General features: G+C 55.4%; 1 protein-coding gene across 2 annotated transcripts; it reads left to right on the top strand.

The window, feature by feature from the left end:
- The first annotated feature begins 1,032 nt into the window (after positions 1–1,032).
- SLC4A1 (solute carrier family 4 member 1) lies at positions 1,033–17,223 on the top strand. 2 transcript variants are annotated; one of them, NM_181036.2, is given in 20 exon segments: positions 1,033–1,112; positions 5,793–5,875; positions 5,989–6,106; positions 7,070–7,134; positions 7,987–8,167; positions 8,260–8,395; positions 8,815–8,938; positions 9,092–9,173; positions 9,321–9,517; positions 9,985–10,195; positions 10,398–10,604; positions 10,753–10,901; positions 11,016–11,210; positions 12,305–12,478; positions 12,925–13,014; positions 13,522–13,688; positions 14,181–14,434; positions 15,495–15,664; positions 15,762–15,938; positions 16,622–17,223. In NM_181036.2, coding segments are annotated over 19 exon segments (2,793 nt in total). In that variant the 5' UTR covers positions 1,033–1,112; positions 5,793–5,860; the 3' UTR covers positions 16,703–17,223.
- Positions 17,224–20,604: the final 3,381 nt, after the last annotated feature.

Genomic DNA, 20,604 nt, shown 5'->3' with positions numbered 1-20,604 from the left:
AGATGAGGTCACAGAAGCCCAGAGAGGGACAGGCACTTGTCCCACGTCCCACAACCAGGCTGGTTCCAAGGGGGCTGGGACACGGTTTCCTCCCTCTCTGCAGTGTCCACAAAACCCCCTTTCTGTCTGCTTTCAAACCTCTATTCATCCTTGCCGATCTGAGCTCATCTTTCAGCCCAGGAACAGGTGACCAGCTCCAGCAACACCCTCACTCCCCAAGAGCAGAGACTGCCCTGCTGGGGGGTGAGGGGAGGGCCACGGCGGGGGCCGAGAATGCGGCTGCTCTGGCCCGGGGGCCTGGGCCGGGCTGTTGACAGAGGAGCCAGTGTGCCCAGACATTGGGGCTTTGTGAGCTCAGAGCACCGTGTGGGGACGTTGTTTGTGTTGACCTGAGATTGTTTCAGGTTGACGGAGGGGCAGCGTCTTAGTATCCAGGTGCCAGTTCTTTAGAGCCAGTTGCAGTCTTGAGGAGATGGTGGCTGGGTTGCCCTAGCCTGGGACAAGAAGGGGAAGGGGCTGCTTGAGCTGGTTCCCCTGGGGGTGGAGGGGATGGCTACAGAGGAAGAGTGAGTGAACCCCCGAGGGAGGGCACCAGGACAGAGGGAGGAGAAAGCAAGCACCCGTGCAGCTTGGGGCCTGAGCAGAGGGGTCTGGCCAGAGTGAGGATGGACAGAGGCAGGACAGGTGCATCCAGAGGTTGGGGCGGACCTGCCGGGAGGCTGGGTGCTCCAAGAACCCAGTCATCAAAGGCTAGTCCACGAAGGAAGATCCAGGAGAATCGGAGGGGCCAGGAGGGACTTGGGAGGCCTTGGGGGCTGGCCAGTGGGGTTGGGTGGGGTGGGCCGGACTCACAGCTGTCCAGATGTAGGTGAGAGATAACTCTGTTTACCAGGCACCCAGCGGGAGCAGGGCAGGGGGGGTGGACGGGGCTCCCAGGGCCCGTGGGGCGGGCAGATTAGGAGGCGGGGGCATGAGTCAGGGGTTTGGGAGCTGCCCCCGGGGCGCGGGAGCCGGGACCTATTGCGGGCTGGAGCAGGTGTGAGCTCATCTGGGCGCAGAGGCCACTGGCAGCTGCAGAAGCTCGCCGAGGGACCCTCAAGGCTTGTGAGCAGGTGAGAAGGGCAGGGAGGGGCTGGCGTGGTCCTGAGGCTCCTGTCCTGAAGGTTTCTGCAGGTGCCCAACCTGAATCTGGGCCCAAGTGGGCATGGGCGCTGGCCCCCCAAGGGGTGCCAGTGGTGGGGTGAGAATGTTACCATGTGTGTTTTTACCCTTTAGGGCACAGGCCCATTGGCACCTACAGCCAGGAAGAGTGGGGCGGCAGGTGTTAGGGGAAAAAAGGCTGGCACGTGGCAGCAGAGGTGTGTGAGTGTGTATGTGGAGGGGCGAACCTGATTCCCCTCCAGGTGTAGGTCCTTGTCAGGCTCCTATTTACCAGCCCCTTGAATCACACAGGCTAGGGTCTCCCAGCCGCCCAGCCCCCTCTTTCCTCCATGTATGGGGATCCCCAAGCCACTCTGTCTCCTGCCTAGGAGGAAAATTGTCAGCTGACGCTGCTCATTTTGAAACATTTCCAGGGACCTGGCGCTGTCCCCATCTTCGGGGGGTGTTGAGAGGGAAAGGAGGAGTCCCCCATCACCTGAAGGTCTCCAAACACAGGTTAATTCTATAGGAACTGAAGGAAAATCAGAAGGGAATGAAGACAGCAAGTCTGCTTTTCATCTCTAGGAGCAGAGCTAATGATAGCAAGCATTCAAAGAGAGCTCTTTATGTGCCAGGCACTACTCTTTTTTCATTTTAACTTTTTATTTTACATTGGGATATATCTGATTAACAACATTGTGACAGTTTCAAGCGAACAGCAAAGGGACGCAGCCATACATATACATGTATCCATTTCCCTCCAAGTTCCCTTCCCATCCAGGCTGGCCAGGCACTATTCTGAGTGCTTTATATGCATGAACTTTCTTAATGCTGCAACAGGTCTATGGGGTAGATAGCATTATGGCGGTGGTGATTTAGTCGCTAGGTCATGTCCTACTCTTGTGATCCCATGGACTGTAGCCTGCCAGGCTCCTCTGTCCATGGGACTCTCCAGGCAAGAATACTGGAGTGGGTTGCCATTTCCTTCTCCAGAGGATCTTCCCACCCAGGAATTGAACCCAGGTCTCCTGCATTGCAGGCAGATTCTCTACCAACCGAGCTATGAGGTAGCATTATGATTACCCCCATTTTATAGATGAGAAAACTGAGGCACAGAGAGGTTGAGTTACTTGCCCAAGGTCACACAGTGAGTGGCAGGGCTGGGATTTGAACCCAGGCAGCCTGACTGCAGAACCCATACTCTTAGTCACAAATACTAAACCAGTTAATAGATGTTTTATCTTCTGGGAGGCAATTAAGCACCATGGTTAGAGCGGTAGCTGGAGCAAGATAGGCCAGGGTTTAATGCTCCCTCTGCTATCTACCTGCTAGGGAACCAGGGCAGGTAAGCCTCTCTGAACCTCAGCTTTCTCATCTGTAAAGTGTGGCTAATGACACTACCCACTTCAGAGTGGTTTGTGGATCATCAGAGATAAGACAGCGCAGCTATGTATGGTGTCGGGGTGATTACACAAAGGTGGTGTCCTGTGCTTCCAGGGAGCCTTCCCCGTCATCTGGTACTCCCCCTCCCAGTCTCTTCCAGCTGTGTTCCACCTCCTAGGCCCCAGATGCCCTGCTCCCCTTTATCTGCCTGGCCCTGGCTGGTGGGCCGGCCAGGTGCTTGGTGTACTTCCAGACACAAGTTAGCCATTGGGGTCCAGGCTCTTATCAGTGCTCGCAGAGCAAGGCCTGCAGCTGGGGAGTGGCTGGGCCTGGAGCAGGCAGCAATCTGGGTCATGGGTGCACCTCTAAGGCCCCAGAGGAGCTCAAGACACCTACGTTCTCCCCTCTTCTCTCTCACTGATGCCTCAGGACCCCAGCAGGAGGGCTTCCCATTGTACAGATGGGGTGACTGAGCCCTAGAGAGAGTCTGGGAGCTGCCAGTCAGTGGCAGAGAGGCAGCCTGGATGTTTCTGGGTGCTCTGGCTCTGGGGGGACCCTCTCCCCTCTCAGACGGGAAACTAAGACCACAGTGCCTGCCCGAGGAGGGCGGTGTTTAGTACCTCAGGGTCGACAAGGTGGAAGCGGCTAGAGATCTGAGGCCCAGGTGGCGACAAGACCAGAGATGGAAGAGAGAGGTTAAAGATGGGAGAAGAGGAAGGAGAAGGGGACAGGGAAAGGCAGAAGAGGGAGAGGAAAAAGGTGCATGAGGACTTCCCTGATAATCCAGTGTCTAAGACTCTGTGCTCCCAGTGTAGGGGGGCCCTGGTTTGATCCCTGGTCAGGGAACTAGAACTCACATGCCGCAACTAAGACCCAGTGCAGCCAAATAAATAAATAAATATTTTTAAAATAACAATAATAATAAAACATAATTCAAAAAAAAAAAAAGGTTTTCTCTGCAATACCAGAGACCTCGGATGCCAAGTCCCCTGCAGTAGGGACACCCCATCCTCAGACTTTAGAATTCCCCACCATGGCCATCATTTGCCCTACAACCACCCCAAGGCAGGGACCCTTGCCTTCCTCAGTTTGGGCCAGGGGCTCACTCATGCCCTTTCTCTATCTCTAAGGACTGCAGGACTATCCATTCCTCAGAAACAGAGCTCTGTGTACAGTTCTTTCTGTACATACTCCCTGTCCTGTTCCCTTCCACAGTGCCCAGCCTTCTCTGGCATGGTCTTCTGTCTGCCTCTTGCCACCATTCCTAACACCTGGACTAGCCCTTCCCATCTCTCAGCCCTTCAAATCCCACCAGTACTCTGGGGCAAGCGCCAGTGTCCCCTCCTTCAGGGACACTCTGCCCTCTACCCCATCAGCAAGTCCTACTCTCCCTCCTGCAACAAACATCCTTGGCAACCAGCACAGTCTGCTCACTGCTTGCTTTTGTTTGGGGCACGTGTTTTCTCCTGAACCTCTTCACCTGTCATGTGTTCCTGGCTGGTCTCCCCAGCCAGGGCTGTGAGCTTCTGGAGAGCTGAACAGTGTCTTGTTCATCTCAGCTTCCCAGGCTCTATGCCAGGCGTGGAGGGGCACAGTTGTCAATCTGACTCAAATCCGTGTCACTACAACACGCTATGCAGCCTGCCGTGGGTGAAGGGGAGAAGGATATCCCTCCACACCCAGTCTGGGCCATAGCAGGGCACCTCTGTGTTCTCTTGGGCTGATCCTCACATTCCTGGGGTGGGTGTCCTTCCTTTCCACTAGAGACACAACTGAGAAAACGGAGGTGCAGGACTCCATGGCCTCCTGGCCTCCTAGTCATCCTGGCTCCCCAGCCCCAGAGCCCCAAGCCTGCAAGAGGGAGCCATTCTTCCACTCTTTCAACACGCTTTTTAAAAAAAAAAAAATTTTATTATAATTGCTTTACCACGTTCCATTAATTTCTGATTTACAGCAAAGTGAATCAGTTATATGTATACATATAGCCTCTCTCTTTTAAATTCCCTTCCCATTTAGGTCACCTCAGATCATCGAGTAGAGTCCGCTGTGCAATACAATAGGTTCTCAGTAGTTATCTATTTTATACACAGTGATCAACAGGTATTTATTGAGTGCCTACTATGTGGCAACCACTCTGCTAGGAGTGGTGGATCTGGTGGGGATTGAGACGTGCAGGATCTCAGTGCTCATGTGGCTTCCCTTTTAGAAGCATCCTCAGACCATACATGGGCTTCCCTGGTGGCTTAGACAGTAAAGAACTCACCTGCAATGCAAGAGACCTGAGTTGGGAAGATCCCCTGGAGGAGGGACTGGCTACCCACTCCAGTCTTCTTGCCTAGAGAACTCTATGGACAGAGGAAACTGGTGGGATACAGTCCATGAGGTCGCAAAGAGAATAACATGACTAAATGACTAATACTCACTCAGACCATATATACACAAATGAATCAAGAAACCAGAAAATGACAGACTGCGTTAGTGATTGTTGTCAGGAAGGTCAGGAAGGGACTCTGAAGAGCTGGTGTGTGAGCTGAGGGGTGGGAAGGGCTGAAGTCGGGGGAGGGACATCCATGACATGGACAAAGCAGGTGCAAGGGCCCTGGGGCAGGAAAGGGCTTGGTAAGCAGGCCAGTGGGATAGGTGGTGAGAGAGCAAGAGAGATGGAGGTCAAGATGGAGTAGGGAAGAGAAGCAAGGCTGCATCATTCAGGGCCTGTGAGCCACTCCTAAGGATACCGCAGCCCTATGCCCAGCAGGAAGCAGCCATTTCTGGGAGAAGACGGTGTTTTGTGGAGACTCTCAGCTAAGGTCCCTGAAAGAGGGACGGGTCATCTCCTGAAGTTAGCTGATTCCTGGGGAGGGGCAGAAAAGGAAGTCAGGTGAGGACTGGTGGATGGAGGAAGGAGCTTATTTGAAGAACAACCCCCGTCCTCCCAAACACCCTGAGATTGATGCCAGCCAAGTTTCACCTTCCCTGCACTTCACTGTCTGTGGCCCCTGCACACCTGCCCTCACTCCTGCAAACCCAGCTCCTCCCTCCCCTCAACCTCCCACTTACACTTCTTTCCTCTGACCCTCCCTTATCTCCTAATCTCGGGATTAGGAGATATCTAATTAGGAGATATCTCCTAATCTCCCTTATCTCCTATCTCGGGATCCCACTTCGATCAAATGCAGCCCCCTGGGGGGGGTCCCCTTGGGGGACCAAGGGGAGACCCCAGGTTGCCCCATGCCTCACCCAGCCTGTACCTTCCCCCCAATCCACCACAGGAACTCCGAGTGTGGGTTATGCTGGGGGCTCAGATCACTGCAGACAATTGAACAATCAGGACAGCGCCATGGGGGATCCGGAGGTGAGTCTTTGGTGGTGTCTGCAGGGCTCCTACCTGAGGGCTCTGGGAACCCAGCCCTGGACTCCCACCTTCAGAGCCCCCTGCAGCCCAGCCCTGATGGCAGCTTCTCACAGGAGTATGAAGATCAACTGGAGGAGACTCTAGAGCAAAAGGAATATGAAGACCATGATTCCGTCAGTATCCCAATGGAAGAGGCAGAAGGTGACACAATTCAGGAAGAGGAGGCAGAAGGTGAGCCCATCTCCCGCTCTCCTGTTGGGATGAGCTGCTGAACCCTCTGAACCCTATCACTGACAGGTGGGGAGTTTGTGTTTGCCTTCTTTCCCCTCTCCACCAGCCCAGCCCCAGGGCCAGTTCTCCCACAATCCTGGCTGATTGAAGGATAAACAGAGTTTTGTTTGAAATGATCACAGGAGGTGACTAGGGGCGGTGGGAGGGCAGGACCAGTCACCCATTACTGTGCCCCGTAGATTTGTGAGCGGGCAGTCAGCCTTGTCTGGAACGAGGACATGAGCCCCCATGCCATTTGTGCCCATCCAGCTTCCGGGCCAGGTGCTGGGCCTGTTCTGAGAACATTGTTCTGTTTGGAAGTCCAGAAGTCCTGAAAATGGGGGGCTGCGGGGATCCTCAGGGCAGAGAGACCTGAGGAAACCTTCCTGGGCTTGTCCAAGGTCTTGGTTGGGGAGCCCTGGAAGGGGACCTGTTTACTGTCAACTGGACTTAAGTGCTGGCAATTGATATAGGAGATAAGAGGCCCCTCTGGGAAATGAGGGCTAAAGGGTGTGGGGGCCAATATAAAGGCAGCCCCCACCCTGGCTCCCAGAGCTCTGCTTGGAAGTGGTGAGAAGCTGCTGGGCCAGTGAGATTGTTGAGGCAGGTGGGAAAAAAAGGGAATCTGGTCCCAGAAGGTAGCAGGAGGGGGAAGAGAACTGCTGTTTAGGACTCCCCAGTCCCCTTGGAGATGACCCTCCTGTCAGCGCGGGGGGATGAGCCCCAGGGGTCCTCCACAGGGCTCAGATGGCAAGTGACAGTGCCAGTCTGGGCCAGGAACAGGCGTGGGGCAGGGTCCCAGCCAGGGGCAACGAGAAGGAGAGAGGCGTCATCCTGTGTGGTCTCTGCATCTCATGGGGATGGGGCAGGAGGGCCGTGGGGGGATTGTCTGGGGGCATCGCTAACTGGCTTTGGGGTTTTCAGCTCGGGTCAACCAGCTGACAGACACAGACTACCACACCACATCGCAACACCCAGAAACCCACAAGGTGAGCACCCCAGCCTCCCCAACCTTCTTTCCTGAACTGCCCTTGGGACCCATCATTCTACCAGGGGAGGGGAGGAACGGAGGGAGAGCTACAGCTTTGGGATGTGGAGACTCCACGAACAGAGAAGGAACGGGCATCCTGGGAAATAGGTAGAAGAGGACATCTCCCGGTGAGCAGGGAGACCTGGGCCTCCTTGCACTCATGGGGAGCTCGCTGGACAGAGGTAAACTGACCACTGGAGGTCTGAGCCCCCAGGTCCGCTGGCCCGGGCCGGGCTGTCAGGTGCCCCCTGGAGAAGCACAGAATTACATGCATGCTCTCCTCCACCCAGATTTCCCTCCCCAGGCCCCCCATGTCATTGCTGGGCACCAGACTGTGTAGCCAGTTAGGAAATTGGGTCTGCCCTCAGCTAGGCCCCTGAGAGTGGGCCCCTGGCCTCATGGAAACCCAAGGGCACGCCGAGCCCACGCAGAAATCTTAGAGGCAAGAGACGGACCCAGCGGGTCCCAAGGCTTTCCTCTCCTCTCCCAAGCCCACTCTAGCACCCCTTTTGAGTATCTTCAAATGCCTCTGAAATGGGGGGAAGGGCCTGGTCAGGAAGTTGGGGAACAGAGGCAGAGGTGGGGGACCCTCAAGCATCTCCCCACGTGTCACATCTTACTCTACACCCCCAGGTTGTAGCCCCTGACGGTCCCCTCTGAGCTCAGCCTCTGTCCTGAGTGCCCCAGGACCCTGGGCCTCTGACAAATACCCCTCAGGGCCTGCCAAGTGCCCACCGTGCCCTGGGCTTCCAGTGCCCCCCACAGCCCTGCCCTGGGCCTGAGGAACTAATTCAAGCCTGTGGGGCCGCAGGTGTGCGTGCAGCTGCGGGAACTGGTGATGGATGAAAAGAACCAAGAGATACAATGGATGGAAACAGCACGCTGGGTGGGGCTGGAGGAGAACCTGGGCAAAGATGGGATCTGGGGCCGCCCCCACCTGCCTTACCTCAACTTCTGGAGCCTCTTGGAGCTTCAGAAAGCCTTCGCCAAGGGTGGGTGAACCCTCTGCAGCTCTGCATGTAAAGCCTGCTGGGGGGAGGGGGGCGGGGCAGGGCCAGCCACCTCACCCCTCCACTGCCTGCAGGTACTGTCCTTCTGGATCTGCCGGGGAAATCCCTGGCTGAAGTGGCCAACCAGTTGCTGGACAGGTTTACCTTCGAGGGGCAGATCCAGCCAGACGACCAAGACAATCTGCTCCGGGTCCTGCTGCTGAAACACAGGTGCCCCTGCCTGCTGGGCCCTGGACCCCACACCCACAGGGCCTATCTCCCCAGCCCACCTGCCCCAAGCTCTCTGCGGGAGCCCCTCCCCACCAGGCTGGGTCCCACTTTTCTTGCACCATGGCTCCTGCCTCCGACACCTTTCAGGCAGTGACCATGTCTCCATGCTCAGTTTTGGGGGCCACTGGTCCCCAGGGGGACAGACTCTTAAAGTCCCTCCCTCTATCCATTCTTCTGGCTCTACCTAGTCAGTTCAGACTGAGGCCACCCGCTTACAACCACAACATCCTTCGGAGGAGGCCGATTCTCCTTCCACCCCTAGGTCTCTCTAGTCTGACGCTAGTGAGTCCCAGTCTCCACTCTGCTAACAGCCCGGCCTGAGCAGCCTACTCAGCCCATGTCCACTGTGTGCCCTGCAGCCACGCCAGCGACATGGAGGCCCTGGGGGGTGTGAAGCCTGTGGTTGTGACACATTCTGGGGACCCTTCGGAGCCTCTGCTCCCACAGCATCCGTCACTGGAGACAGAGCTCTTCTGTGAACAGGTGAGGCTGTGCCGAGGCCATGTGAGGAGAGCCGGAAGGCCCTCAACCTGAATGTGGTTCTAAATGAGAGCGGGTGGGGGAAAGGGGGTGGGACACTCGGGTGTCCAGGGTCCGCAGTGGCCGAGGACTCTACTCACCACCTCCTCCCAACAGGGAGAGGGTAGCACAAGAGGGCACGCACCTGAAATTCTGGGAAAGAGTCCCCAGGACTGGGAGGCCACCCTGGTGCTTGTGGGTAAGTGGCCAGTGGGCTCCTTCCCTCATCCCTGCATACTACCTGCTTCCACCTCCTGCCCCTCCATAAGCCTGAACCTCACCAGCACTGCCCCATGCCCCCCACCTCCCCCACGGGCCTCAGCACCCCATTTCGTCCACCTGCCAGGCTGTGCCAGGTTCCTAAAGCGGCCAGTGCTGGGCTTTGTGAGGCTAAAGGAGCCGATGGAGCCGGAGCCAAAGCCAGAGGGGTCAGAGGAGCCGGCAGTGCCTGTGCGCTTTCTCATTGTGTTGCTGGGACCCGAGGGCCCCAACATCAACTACACCCAGCTGGGCAGAGCTGCCGCCACCCTCATGTCGGAGAGGGTGAGGAGGGGCCAGTGAGGGCGGGGGGAGCCGGGGGCCCTGGGTGGCAGGGGAGGTGTGGCTTACTTTAACATCACTAGTTTGGCCCGTTCCGTTGGATCTATCCTGTCTGCTCAGGGGGGTCCAGGCCCGTGTTCTGGCCTAGCCCTGCCTGATCAGGCCTGGTTTAGTCTGGCCCTCTCTGTCTTGGTTCTACCTGGTTAGGGCTGGCCTGGTCTGCTCTTGTTCCATCTGGTCTGCTACAAGCCACTTGGTTCACTTTAGTTCTTTCTGCTTTCCCCACTGAGGGCCCTGTCTACCCTTTCTCAGTAGAGAGTGGATGGGTGGAAGGACAGGGCAGGAAAAGCAGATCTCAGCTGGCAGGAGCTGGGTGAAAGGATTCTGATCCCCAGAGGCCTTGGCTGTGGACTCCTGTGGACCTGAATCCAGCAGGTCCTAGTGGCTCTGACCTTCTCTCCTGCCCTCAGGTGTTCTGGAATGACGCATACCTAGCCCAGAGCAAGGAGACGCTGGTCCAGTCCCTGGAGGGCTTTCTTGACTGCAGTCTGGTGCTGCCTCCCTTGGATGCCCCCTCTGAGAAGGCCCTGCTCAGTCTGGTGCCTGTGCAGAAAGAGCTGCTGAGAAGACGCTACCTGCCCAGCCCTGCCAAGCCCGACCCCAGTATCTTCAAGGACCTAGGTACCTGCCCTGCCCTGCCCAGCCCAAGTTTTTTTGAGCCCCCAGACCCCCAGCATGGCCCTGTGAGCCCCTGGCTCCCCTCTCCCTGTCCTCATCCCTTCCAGCCTCCCAGATGACCCCATTCCCATCAGGCATCTCCTCCTCGATTCCCCTCTCCCCTCACCTCCCCCTTCAATCCTCTGTGACATGGTCTCCACTACAGATGTGAAGAAAGGTCCAGGGGACACCCCAGAAGACCCTCTGCAACGGACAGGCAAGCTCTTCGGGGGACTGGTGCGTGACATCCGGCGCCGCTACCCCCGCTACCTGAGTGACATCACAGATGCCTTGAGCCCCCAGGTCCTGTCTGCCATCATCTTCATCTACTTTGCCGCCCTGACCCCTGCCATCACCTTCGGCGGCCTCCTGGGTCAGTGTCTCCATGTGTCCCACTAACCCTCACCTCTGACCCTCTGGCCTACGTATCAGCCCTGATTTTGCCCCGATCTGACACCCTGGACCCCTATGTCAGCTTACCCGTGAAATGATCTTGACCTTGACCACACCTCCACCCACAGGAGACAAGACCGAGAATATGATAGGGGTGTCGGAACTGCTCCTCTCCACTGCGTTGCAGGGCATCATCTTCTCCCTGCTGGGGGCTCAGCCCCTGCTCGTGTTGGGCTTCTCAGGACCCCTGCTTGTGTTTGAGGAAGCCTTCTACTCGGTAACTGTATTCTGGCCCCACTGTGACCCTGTAACTGGCCCCCAGCCCCACCTGCTTAACGCATGGTGCCTGGGCCCATGTGTCTGACCCCAGCTCCCTCTGACCACCCTACAGTTCTGCCAGACTAACAACCTGGAGTACATTGTGGGCCGTGTGTGGATTGGCTTCTGGCTCATCCTGCTGGTGGTGCTGGTGGTGGCCTTCGAGGGCAGCTTTCTGGTCCGCTTCATCTCCCGCTACACCCAGGAGATTTTCTCCTTCCTCATCTCCCTCATCTTCATCTATGAGACCTTCTACAAGCTGGTCACGGTGAGGGCTGCAGGAGTGTTAGAGGCGTGAGCGTCTGTGTGTGTGTGTGTGACTGTGCACAAGCTATGTGACTGTGGGTGTCATTGCACTAGTGCCTATTTGGCATTTATGTGGCCATGTTTTCACGGAATGTGACTGTGACCACATCCATGTTGACACCAGCTGTCTGTGGGCTGGTATTCTCACCATGACTGTGCATGAGAGGGCCCTTCTGCATGCAAAGGCCCATGTGTATAATCACAGACAGTGACTAATGGGCTTCCCTGGTGGCTCAGATGGTCAAGAATTTGCCTGCAATGCAGGAAACCCAGGTTTGATTCCTGGGTTGGGAAGATCCCCTGGAGAAGGGAATGGCCACCCACTCCAGTATTCTTACCTAGAGAATTCCATGGACAGAGGAGCCTGGTGGGTTACAGTCCATAGGGTCACAAAGAGCTGGCCACGACTTAGCACTTTCACGTGTGTGAGACTGAATGTGGGAGCTAGTAGGCATGGCATGGTAGCAGAGGTCCTGGGGGCTCTGGAGCCCCACCCTGCCGCTCCCTCCCCTGCTATCGCTCTTAAGAACCATAGGGCCTGCAGAGCACGTGCCCCGCCTCCTCAGCTCTGTCACCTTGAACTATGCCTACTTCTGGGTCTCCATTTTATATGGAGGAAGGGTGAACACTTTACGTCTACCCCTGATTCTGCTGGTTGATGGGTATTTCAGTTTTCAAGTCTTTGGAGCCCAAGTCTTTTTAGAAACTTCCTTGGCACTTGTTTCCTGCCCTCCAGCCTTCTCATGGTTCCCAGGCCCTGCTTGCATGTACACACACACACACACACACACAGACTCATTTCCTCCATGGTCTGCCCCACCCAAGCCTAGATTGGTCCTCAGTCCTGAAAACCAAGCTGTGGAATCCCATTGCCTCTCTGTTTCCATGACAACTGAGGAATAAGACAGGTAGATGGATGATGGATTGGTGAATGGATGCTGAATAGAGAGATAAATGGTGAATACAGAGATGCATGGGATGGATGATGGATAGATAAATGATGGTTGGAGGATGGATGGATGGGAAGGAACAGGATGCCTTGGTTTTCTGCTGCAGATCTTCCAGGATCATCCACTGCAGAAGAACTATGACCACGATGTGCTGACAACACCCAAACCTCAGGCCGCCCTGCCCAACACAGCCCTCCTCTCTCTTGTGCTCATGGCTGGTACCTTCTTCCTCGCCATGATGCTGCGCAAGTTCAAGAACAGCTCCTACTTCCCTGGCAAGGTCAGCACACCCTCCCCACCTGTCCTTGCTTTTACTGCCTCATCCAACTCCAAGGCACTCGCCTCAGCTTTCCCAGTGCCATCATTTCCCCTTCTTACCCTAGATTCCCATTTTCAATTCCAAGCTCTGCTGGCCTCCTCATCACGTAGGATTTTACCCTTGAGACAATCCCTTTCTCAGCACATCCAGGCTGAGGACCCAAGTGGGGAGCCAAGGATAGTTCTTTGAAGGGGGTGGAGAAGCTGTGGGGCCAGGGTGCAACTGGGCCAGGGGGACAAGAAAGGAGGCAGGTATGTAGAGGCACAGGACAGGTCATTAGATGTTGATGGACTCCCTGAGAAGAGTGGGTGCCTCCTGGTGAAGATGGGGCAGGAGTGGGGCCACGTGGAAGGTGGGAGGTGGGACACCCCTGGGCACTGACCGCTGGCCCCTCCACCTGCCCTCAGCTGCGACGAATCATTGGGGACTTCGGGGTTCCTATCTCTATCCTGATCATGGTCATGGTGGATGCCCTCATCCAGGACACCTACACCCAGGTGACCCTCTCTCCCCACCCCGCCACTTTATTTCATTCCCCCAGCATGCCCCCTCCCCCAAACCACTTTCCCACGCCTGAAGCCAGCTAGAACTACCCCTCCCCTATCCCTGCCTCCCCTGGGAGCCCCGTGTTCTTCCCACAGCCCCTCAGGACCCCTCTGGCTGCAGCCAGGGCCTGGGTCAGGTGGCCTCCTTTTACTTCTTAATCCAGGGTGATAGGAAAGGATCTGCTTTGGAGCCCAGGCTGTCCTGACTTTGAATCTCAGTTTTGCCACCAAATAGCTGTGCGATGCAGAGCCAGCTACATAACTTCTCTGATCCTGTTTCCTCATCCATAAAGTAGGGAATGAGAAAATGTATGTAAAGGGCCTAGTGCAGTTATGGAGTACAAAGTAGATGCTCAATATAAGTAAGTTCCCAAGTGCCCAGGACCCTGGCTCCTTCGGTCCCCACCTTTCCCCATCCTCCTACCCCCAAGTGTTCTCACCAGCATTCTCATCCCACAGAAACTCAGTGTACCTGAAGGCCTCTCTGTATCTAACCCCACGGAGCGAGACTGGCTTATCCACCCACTAGGCATACGTGTCGAATTTCCCATCTGGATGATGTTTGCTTCTGCCCTGCCTGCCCTGCTGGTCTTTATTCTCATCTTCCTTGAGTCCCAGATCACCACGTAAGAGCCAGGGTGGGATGGGGCCTGGGAGGGTCGGAGGCAGAGAAAGGGACAAGCTCCAAGCAGACAAGGGACTAAGCGCTCAGAGGAATGATGGGCGGGCAGGGGCAGGTCCAGATTTTGTGGGACCTGACATGACATTATTTGAGGGGTGCTTTTTAAGAAAAAGAATATAAAATGAAAACTGTAAAATTAGGTGCTGGATCTTGGAAAGGGCCTGCACTGGTGAGGTTTTCTGAAGTGTACGCTTCTTCAGTTTCTGAGTAGAACTGCTGGCGGGTGTTTGTGGCGATGAGGAAGACCTTTCTGCTCTTAGAGTCTCTACTGTCAAGACGGGGTGGGGGTTGAGGGGTGGAGCATGGAACTCCAAGGGAGAAGGGCAACGAAGGACAAACTAAAGTAGAGGGACCCAAGTCTGGGGAAGAAAAGAGGGGTGAAGGGCGGTTGGGGTGAAGGAGAGCCCTGCTTACTCCCCACCTTCCACACCCCCAGGCTGATCATCAGTAAACCGGAGCGCAAGATGGTCAAGGGCTCTGGCTTCCACCTGGACCTGCTGCTGATCATAGGCATGGGTGGGGTGGGTGCCATCTTTGGGATGCCCTGGCTCAGCGCCACTACGGTGCGCACTGTCACCCATGCCAATGCCCTCACTGTCATGAGCAAGGACAGCACTCCAGGGGCTGTATCCCAGATTCAGGGAGTCAAGGAACAGCGGATCAGTGGACTTCTGGTCGCTGTGCTCGTGGGTGAGTGAAGACTGGCCACACTCTCCAAACTTTCCACCACCCTGCTGGCTCTGCCCCTTAGCATCCAGTGTCCCTCCAGTCCTGGCCCTGCAGCCAGGTCTCCCCAAACACCCACTGCCCACATCTTCCTAGAGTCAATTATTCACATGAGGGAATTCTGGAGGAAATACCCCAGGCACTGAGATGGGCATTTGTGCAGGGCATGTGGGGGGACCACTTGCTAGAAACTTCTCTAGACAAGACCCTGCAGTCAGAGCTTCTCCAACAGTTCAATGACCTGTGATTCCAGCCCTGACTGGCTGCTGACCAGGCATCCCATCTCATCTCTGGGCCTCAAGTTTCTCTGTCTGCACCAAGAGAGGGTTCATTAGATGCCCGAGGTCTCCCCAGCTCAGCCACTCTGTGACTGATACAAAAAGCAGGGCTCCTGGAGCAGGGGATGGTTGAGGTGAAGACAGAGGGTCAGGGGTCTGAGTTCTGGAGCAGCCCAGAGTCCAACGGGCTCCGTGTGTGGGCAGCGCCATGGTCACTGTTGGAGAGGCCAGGGAAGCTTCCTGAAGGAGGCGAAGTTGATGTTAGCTGGAGGAGACCTGGGATTTGGGTAGGTGGAGGGTGATGGAGGCATTCTGGACTGGGGTAGGAGGAAAGGTGGGCTTCTCTGACCTCTGTAACTCCCTCGATTAAAGGAGTAGGCTATGACTCAGGCAGGCAGGAGTTTGTCTCCCTGCTCTGCACTTAGTAGCTGTGTAGCCTTAGGTAAGTTGCTTCCCCTCTCTGCGTCTGTTTCCTCACCTGTAAAATGGGGATAACATCTATCAATAGGATCTAGGGAGTTCCCTGGCCATCGAGTGATTAGGACTCGGCACTCTCATGGCTGTGGGCTCAGGCTCAAGTCCCTGGTAGAGGAACTGAGATTTCACAAGCCATGTGGCATGGCCAAAAAAAAAAAAAGAGGATCCACAGAAGGAGTTCCATATAATCCCTGTGATTTCGTTCCTCAGCCCCTGCTGGTGCCGATCCTTGATCCTTGGGGGCTAAGAGCGCGTGGTTCTCCCCGCAGGCGTTTCCATCCTCATGGGACCCGTCCTCCGCCACATCCCCCTGGCGGTGCTCTTCGGCATCTTCCTCTACATGGGGGTCACATCCCTCAGTGGCATCCAGTTGTTTGACCGCGTCTTGCTTTTGTTGAAGCCGCGCAAGTACTATCCAGAAGTGCCCTACGCCAGGAGGGTACGCAGCTGTCTTGGATGCCCAGGTTGGGGTGGGGTGGGGTGGGGGGTCTGGGTGCCCAGGCCGGGCAGGCGATGACCCCAGCCTCTGCCCACAGGTGAAAACCTGGCGCATGCACTTGTTCACGATCACCCAGATTGTCTGCCTGGTGGTGCTGTGGGTAGTGAGGAGCATCAAACAAATCTCACTGGCCCTCCCCTTCATCCTCATCCTCACGGTGCCCCTACGCCGCTTCCTGCTACCATTCATTTTCCGGGACATGGAGCTCAAGCTTGTGAGTCTCTGCTTCCACCCCTGTCTTCCTCACGCATTCCCTCTGACCAGAGGGCACAACTCCAGGCAGAGGGCAGAGAGGGGTCATCAGTGGCGCTGGGAGAATGTGGGAGGGGGAGGGGTCTAGGAACTAAGGAAGGCAGAAGAGCGCCGTGATCAAGGCCTGGGTATCCTGCCTGCCTCCTCATCCCAGCCCTGCCATGTCCTGGGGGGTGACCTGGAGCAAGTGGCCTCGTTGCTCTGTACCTCAGGCATCCTCCCCTGGAAAGAGAGGAACAGTGACAGGGCTGGTGAGAGAGCTAGGAGGCTCACGGGATGCGTTGCTTGTGGGTTGTCCTGACCACTGAGCGGTTAGCCCTTGCTCTTCCAAACCATCTGGCCAGTCACTCCTCCCAGAATGCTTCCACGACGTGACACAGGTCACTGCGGCACTGCCCACATGAAGGGGTCTCCTGCCTGCCTTCTGGAGGCCCTCCCCCACCAGGGACCAGATTCCCGGGCGTTCCTAACCCTGAGGAAACTCCTCATTTAGACCATCCCTAGGGGATGAAAGGACAGGATGGGAGACTTGACCCAGGTTCAGGGAGAGACAGGCTCTGCTGAATCCAGAAGCGCCTCCGTGCAGTGGGGAGGGCTCACGTGGCCCCTCAGCCGCTCACCCTCTGTCCTTCCTTCTTCCCACAGCTGGATGCTGATGATGTCAAACTGAACTTGGATGAGCAGAATGGTCAGGATGAATACGATGAGGTGGCCATGCCTGTGTGAGGGGAGAGCCTGGGCCCCAGAGCCCCCTCCACCATTGCACTTCCCCGTTCTCCCAAGAAAAGCAGAAGTTCCTGGGCACCTCATGGACTCCCAGGTGCCCGGTGGGCAGCAGTTGAAGTCCCGGGGACATGGGTCGGGGAAGGAAGGGGTGTCTAGGAAGCTTTGCATGAAGGGTAGACTGGCTTTTCTGGATGGAAATGACCAGTGGGGCCCAAAGTAGAGGATTCGCTGTGCAGCCCCTCCTGGGCCACACTGCTACCTGAGGGTCCTGGCCTGGAAGACTGAAATCTAAGTCCTACCTCCTCAAGGCACAGACAGCGGCAGTAACAAGGTGGGAGTTGGTGGGGGGTGGGGGGGGATTCAAAATCCTGCTTGCTATATAACCCTGGGGAAGTCCCTGGATCTCTCCAGCCTCTGCTTCCTTATCTGTAAAGTGGGTATATTGATAATCCTACCCACATTACAGGATGGTCTCTGAGCACCAAAGATAAATGTGAAAAAAGGGCTCTGTAAAATCTGAACAGACTATTAGACAATAGTCATCACTCTTCAAGCCTGCCCAAGGTTACCCAGCTCCTGAGCCATGCAGCTGGAATTTGACCTCTGAGACCAGAGTCTACTTCAGTCAGCCACCTTTCCAGGCTTAGAGATGTGCCTGCTGGTCCCTCTCTTCCCCTTCTCCGCTCGTACTGGGACCCTCTTCCTCTGGGCGGAGGAGGTATCTTGGTAACAGCAAGGATCAGGTGAGGATAAAGTCAGGGCTGGGACTCAGGACTCCTGAGTGCTTGCTCTCTCTCCCATGCTCTCATTCATTCACTCATTCATTCATTCCACAAACATATACCAAAGGCCCTGGACCCTGTGGCCACAGAGGTTACTGAGACAAGACCTTGCCCTGGGGTTGGGGGTGGGGGCAGTGTACAGTCTTCTTGATTTGGAGGCGGGTGGGAAGAGGACGAGAAGATAGGGAGGAGATGGGAAAGGGGAGAGAGGGAGGTTTGTAATTTATACCTTGTATATTCTCAGAGCTTTCATTGTACTTCACCTACGCACATGTACACGCATACACACATACCCTGATTAAAGGCCCGCTGTCCTCAACTCCACTTGAACCAAATCTTGGAGAGAATCCCAATTCGACCAACTGGGGTAGGAGACAGTGGTAGCTGCAGAATATGGGCAAAATCTTTTTTTTTTTTTTTACAAAAGAAAAATATAAAAAGAGTTGAAAGAACTGGAAGCAGTGAGAGATGGTTGAAACTGGGGATCCGGGTGTGACAGAAAAGACAGGAGGCTAAGAGAGGACTCTCGGGTACCTCTTGAAGGCTGACAGCTGCTTCCCACCACTTCACTGTTCTATGCCTCAGTTTTCTCATCTGTAAAATGGGGACGATAATGGTACCTTCTTTGTAGGATCATTATAAGGATTAAAGGAGACAGTGCCTGTAAAGTGATTGCTTAGCGCAGACCCCTAAGCAAGAGTTTGGCACAGTTAGCCACTGGTCTTGTTATTCTGAATGGGATGTCCCTGTTCCCACCCTCTGCTCCTTGATCACTGCCAAGTGGAAAAAGTCACTCTGCTAGCATCCTTCCCCTTGATGGTGGGAAATAGGTTTTACTAATAAACGCATATATGGTAGAGTGAAGACTGTGCTGGAATTCCCCTCCCAGAGCTGGGGGAGTCCCAGGGGTCTGGGCTGGATGAGGCCGACAAGGAATATATGCTGTGGAGCTAGGGCAGGGCTGTGGCCCTGGGAGGAGGGGGGAGGGGGGCAAGGTGGGCTGGGCTGGGGGAAGGGAGTGGCACTAGAGTTAGGGGAGAGGCAGGGCTGGTGGGGAGGGCCAGCACCCAGTGAGGGAGTGAAAGAGCAAAGGAAGACAAGTTTATGCCCCGATAGCCCGCCTCTGCAAAATAAGCAAGACCCATGGAGGTGGGGAGAGGGACTTTCCAGCGGCCTTGCCCTCTGCCCCTTGCACAGTGAACCCCAAGTCCCTTTGGGCCAGTTAGCCTCCTAGCTGGGACTCATCAGGCTGGACAGCACCTCTAAGGGAAATTTCCAGAGAGAGACTCCCCTGGTGGTCCAGTGGCTAAGACTCCTAGCTCCCAATACAGGGGGGTCCAGGTTTGATCCCTGCTCAGAGAACTAGATCCCGCGTGTCACAACTGAGACCCAGAGCACCAAATAAATAAAAAGAAAAAGAAAAGAAAAAAAAAAATGCCAGAGAGAAAATGCAATTTGCCATGGGTCATAGAAGAACAGCATCTCTTGACCACCTTCTCACTAGCCCCCAACTGTGATCCCCGTGGAGGCTCTGTCCCCTCCCCTCCCCCAGCCACTTCCAGCAATTCCAGAGGGCTGCTGGGTCAGGGGTTACCCATCCCTGGAAAGGAAGATGCTAAGACATAATCCCTCCCCACCCCACCCCCACAGCCCTCCAACCTTCCCAAAAGAGGTCAGCGCAGGGTTGGGCCGCCTGGCTTCCTTCCCCGGATCTATATTTACATGCTGCCTATCCCCAGCTGACTCCTCCCAGGCTGGCCAGAGCAGCTGCCAAAGGGCCAGAGTGCTGCTGTGACCCCAGGGATAGTGGTCACAGGCACTCCTCTCCAACACACAGCAGATTCAGGTCCCACAGGCCTGCCCAGTCCCTGGGGCTTGCCAGAGACCCACCCCCACCCCCACAACGGGAAGACCACAAAAATCAATCAGGAGCCAACTTTCTGCCTGGCCCGAGACCTCACCGCCCCCACCCCCTACATTTCCTGCCTTCTCTCCTCACAGATGCCCTGCCCCCATGCCTGCACTTCCTCTCAGGAAAACTACCTCAACGTGAATTAACTGCCATAATGAGGTCTACTGTGTGAACACAAACTAACCTAACCCTTACCCACTCCTGGTAAGGGAATAATGCCACAGAATCCAGAAGCTTTATACCCAAAAATATGCCTTGCAGAACGGTTGATGAAAGTAAAAAACTAGAAAGAGCCCAAATACTCAGCAGTAGGAGGGCTGTTAGTAAATTACAGGGAGTTACATCAATATAATGGACTATTAGGCAGGCCCTAAAAATAATGGGCTTCCCTGGTGGCTCAGATGGTAAAGCGTCTGTCTGCAATGCAGAAGACCCGGGTTCAGTCCCTGGATTGGGAAGATCCCCTGGAGAAGTCAATGGCACCCCACTCCAGTACTCTTGCCTGGAAAATCCCATGGATAGAGGAGCCTGGTAGGCTACAGTCCATGGGGTCGCAAAGAGTCGGACATGACTAAGTGACTTCACATTCATTCATTCAAAAATAATGATGATGATGAAGAATCGATTGGATCAGCTTGGTACAGTCACGGGATCCTGAGACCACGCTGTTTGAAATTCCAGCTAAGAACCACATTCCTGGGCTCAGTTTTCTGCATCTGTAAAATGGAGACCAGGACATGGGACTGACCTCACTCACAATGTTTCTGAGAGGATGAATTGAGATTACACACCAGTGAGTCCTGGCTCAGTGCTGGCGCTCAGTAAGCAGAAGGGCATTCCTGTTTCTAAGGGAGGCATATGGTGATGTGGCCGTCATGGTGACAGCCAGGTGGAAAAGTAAGGTGGGCACAGGAAGAAGGGGAGAGGCTTAGACAGAAATAGTTAAAATGCCATAGTGGTAGAGGTATAGGGGGTATCAATTTCTTTCTGTTTTTTTTTTAATTGTTTGTTTTTGGCTGTGTTGGGTCTTCATTGCTGTGTGCAGGCTTTCTCTAGTTGCAGCGAGTGGAGGGTCTATTCTCTAGATGTGGTGTGAGGGCTTCTCATTGTAGTGGCTTCTCTTGTTTCAGAGCAGGGGCTCTGGGACTCAGGGGCCGAGTTGCCCCGAGGCATGAGGGACCATCCCAGACGGGGATCTGGCAGGCAGA

Source organism: Bos taurus, chromosome 19, assembly GCF_002263795.3.
Source record: "Bos taurus isolate L1 Dominette 01449 registration number 42190680 breed Hereford chromosome 19, ARS-UCD2.0, whole genome shotgun sequence".
NCBI lineage: Eukaryota > Metazoa > Chordata > Mammalia > Artiodactyla > Bovidae > Bos > Bos taurus.
This window is presented reverse-complemented; position numbering and strand designations above follow the sequence as displayed.

Coding starts and splice junctions, on each gene's coding strand:
- SLC4A1 (XM_005220818.5), top strand. CDS start 8,014: ATGGATGAAAAGAACCAAGAGATACAATGGATGGAAACAGCACGCTGG. Junction 13,015..13,521: donor TCCAGGACACCTACACCCAG/GTGACCCTCTCT, acceptor CTCATCCCACAG/AAACTCAGTGTACCTGAAGG. Junction 13,689..14,180: donor CTTGAGTCCCAGATCACCAC/GTAAGAGCCAGG, acceptor CCACACCCCCAG/GCTGATCATCAGTAAACCGG.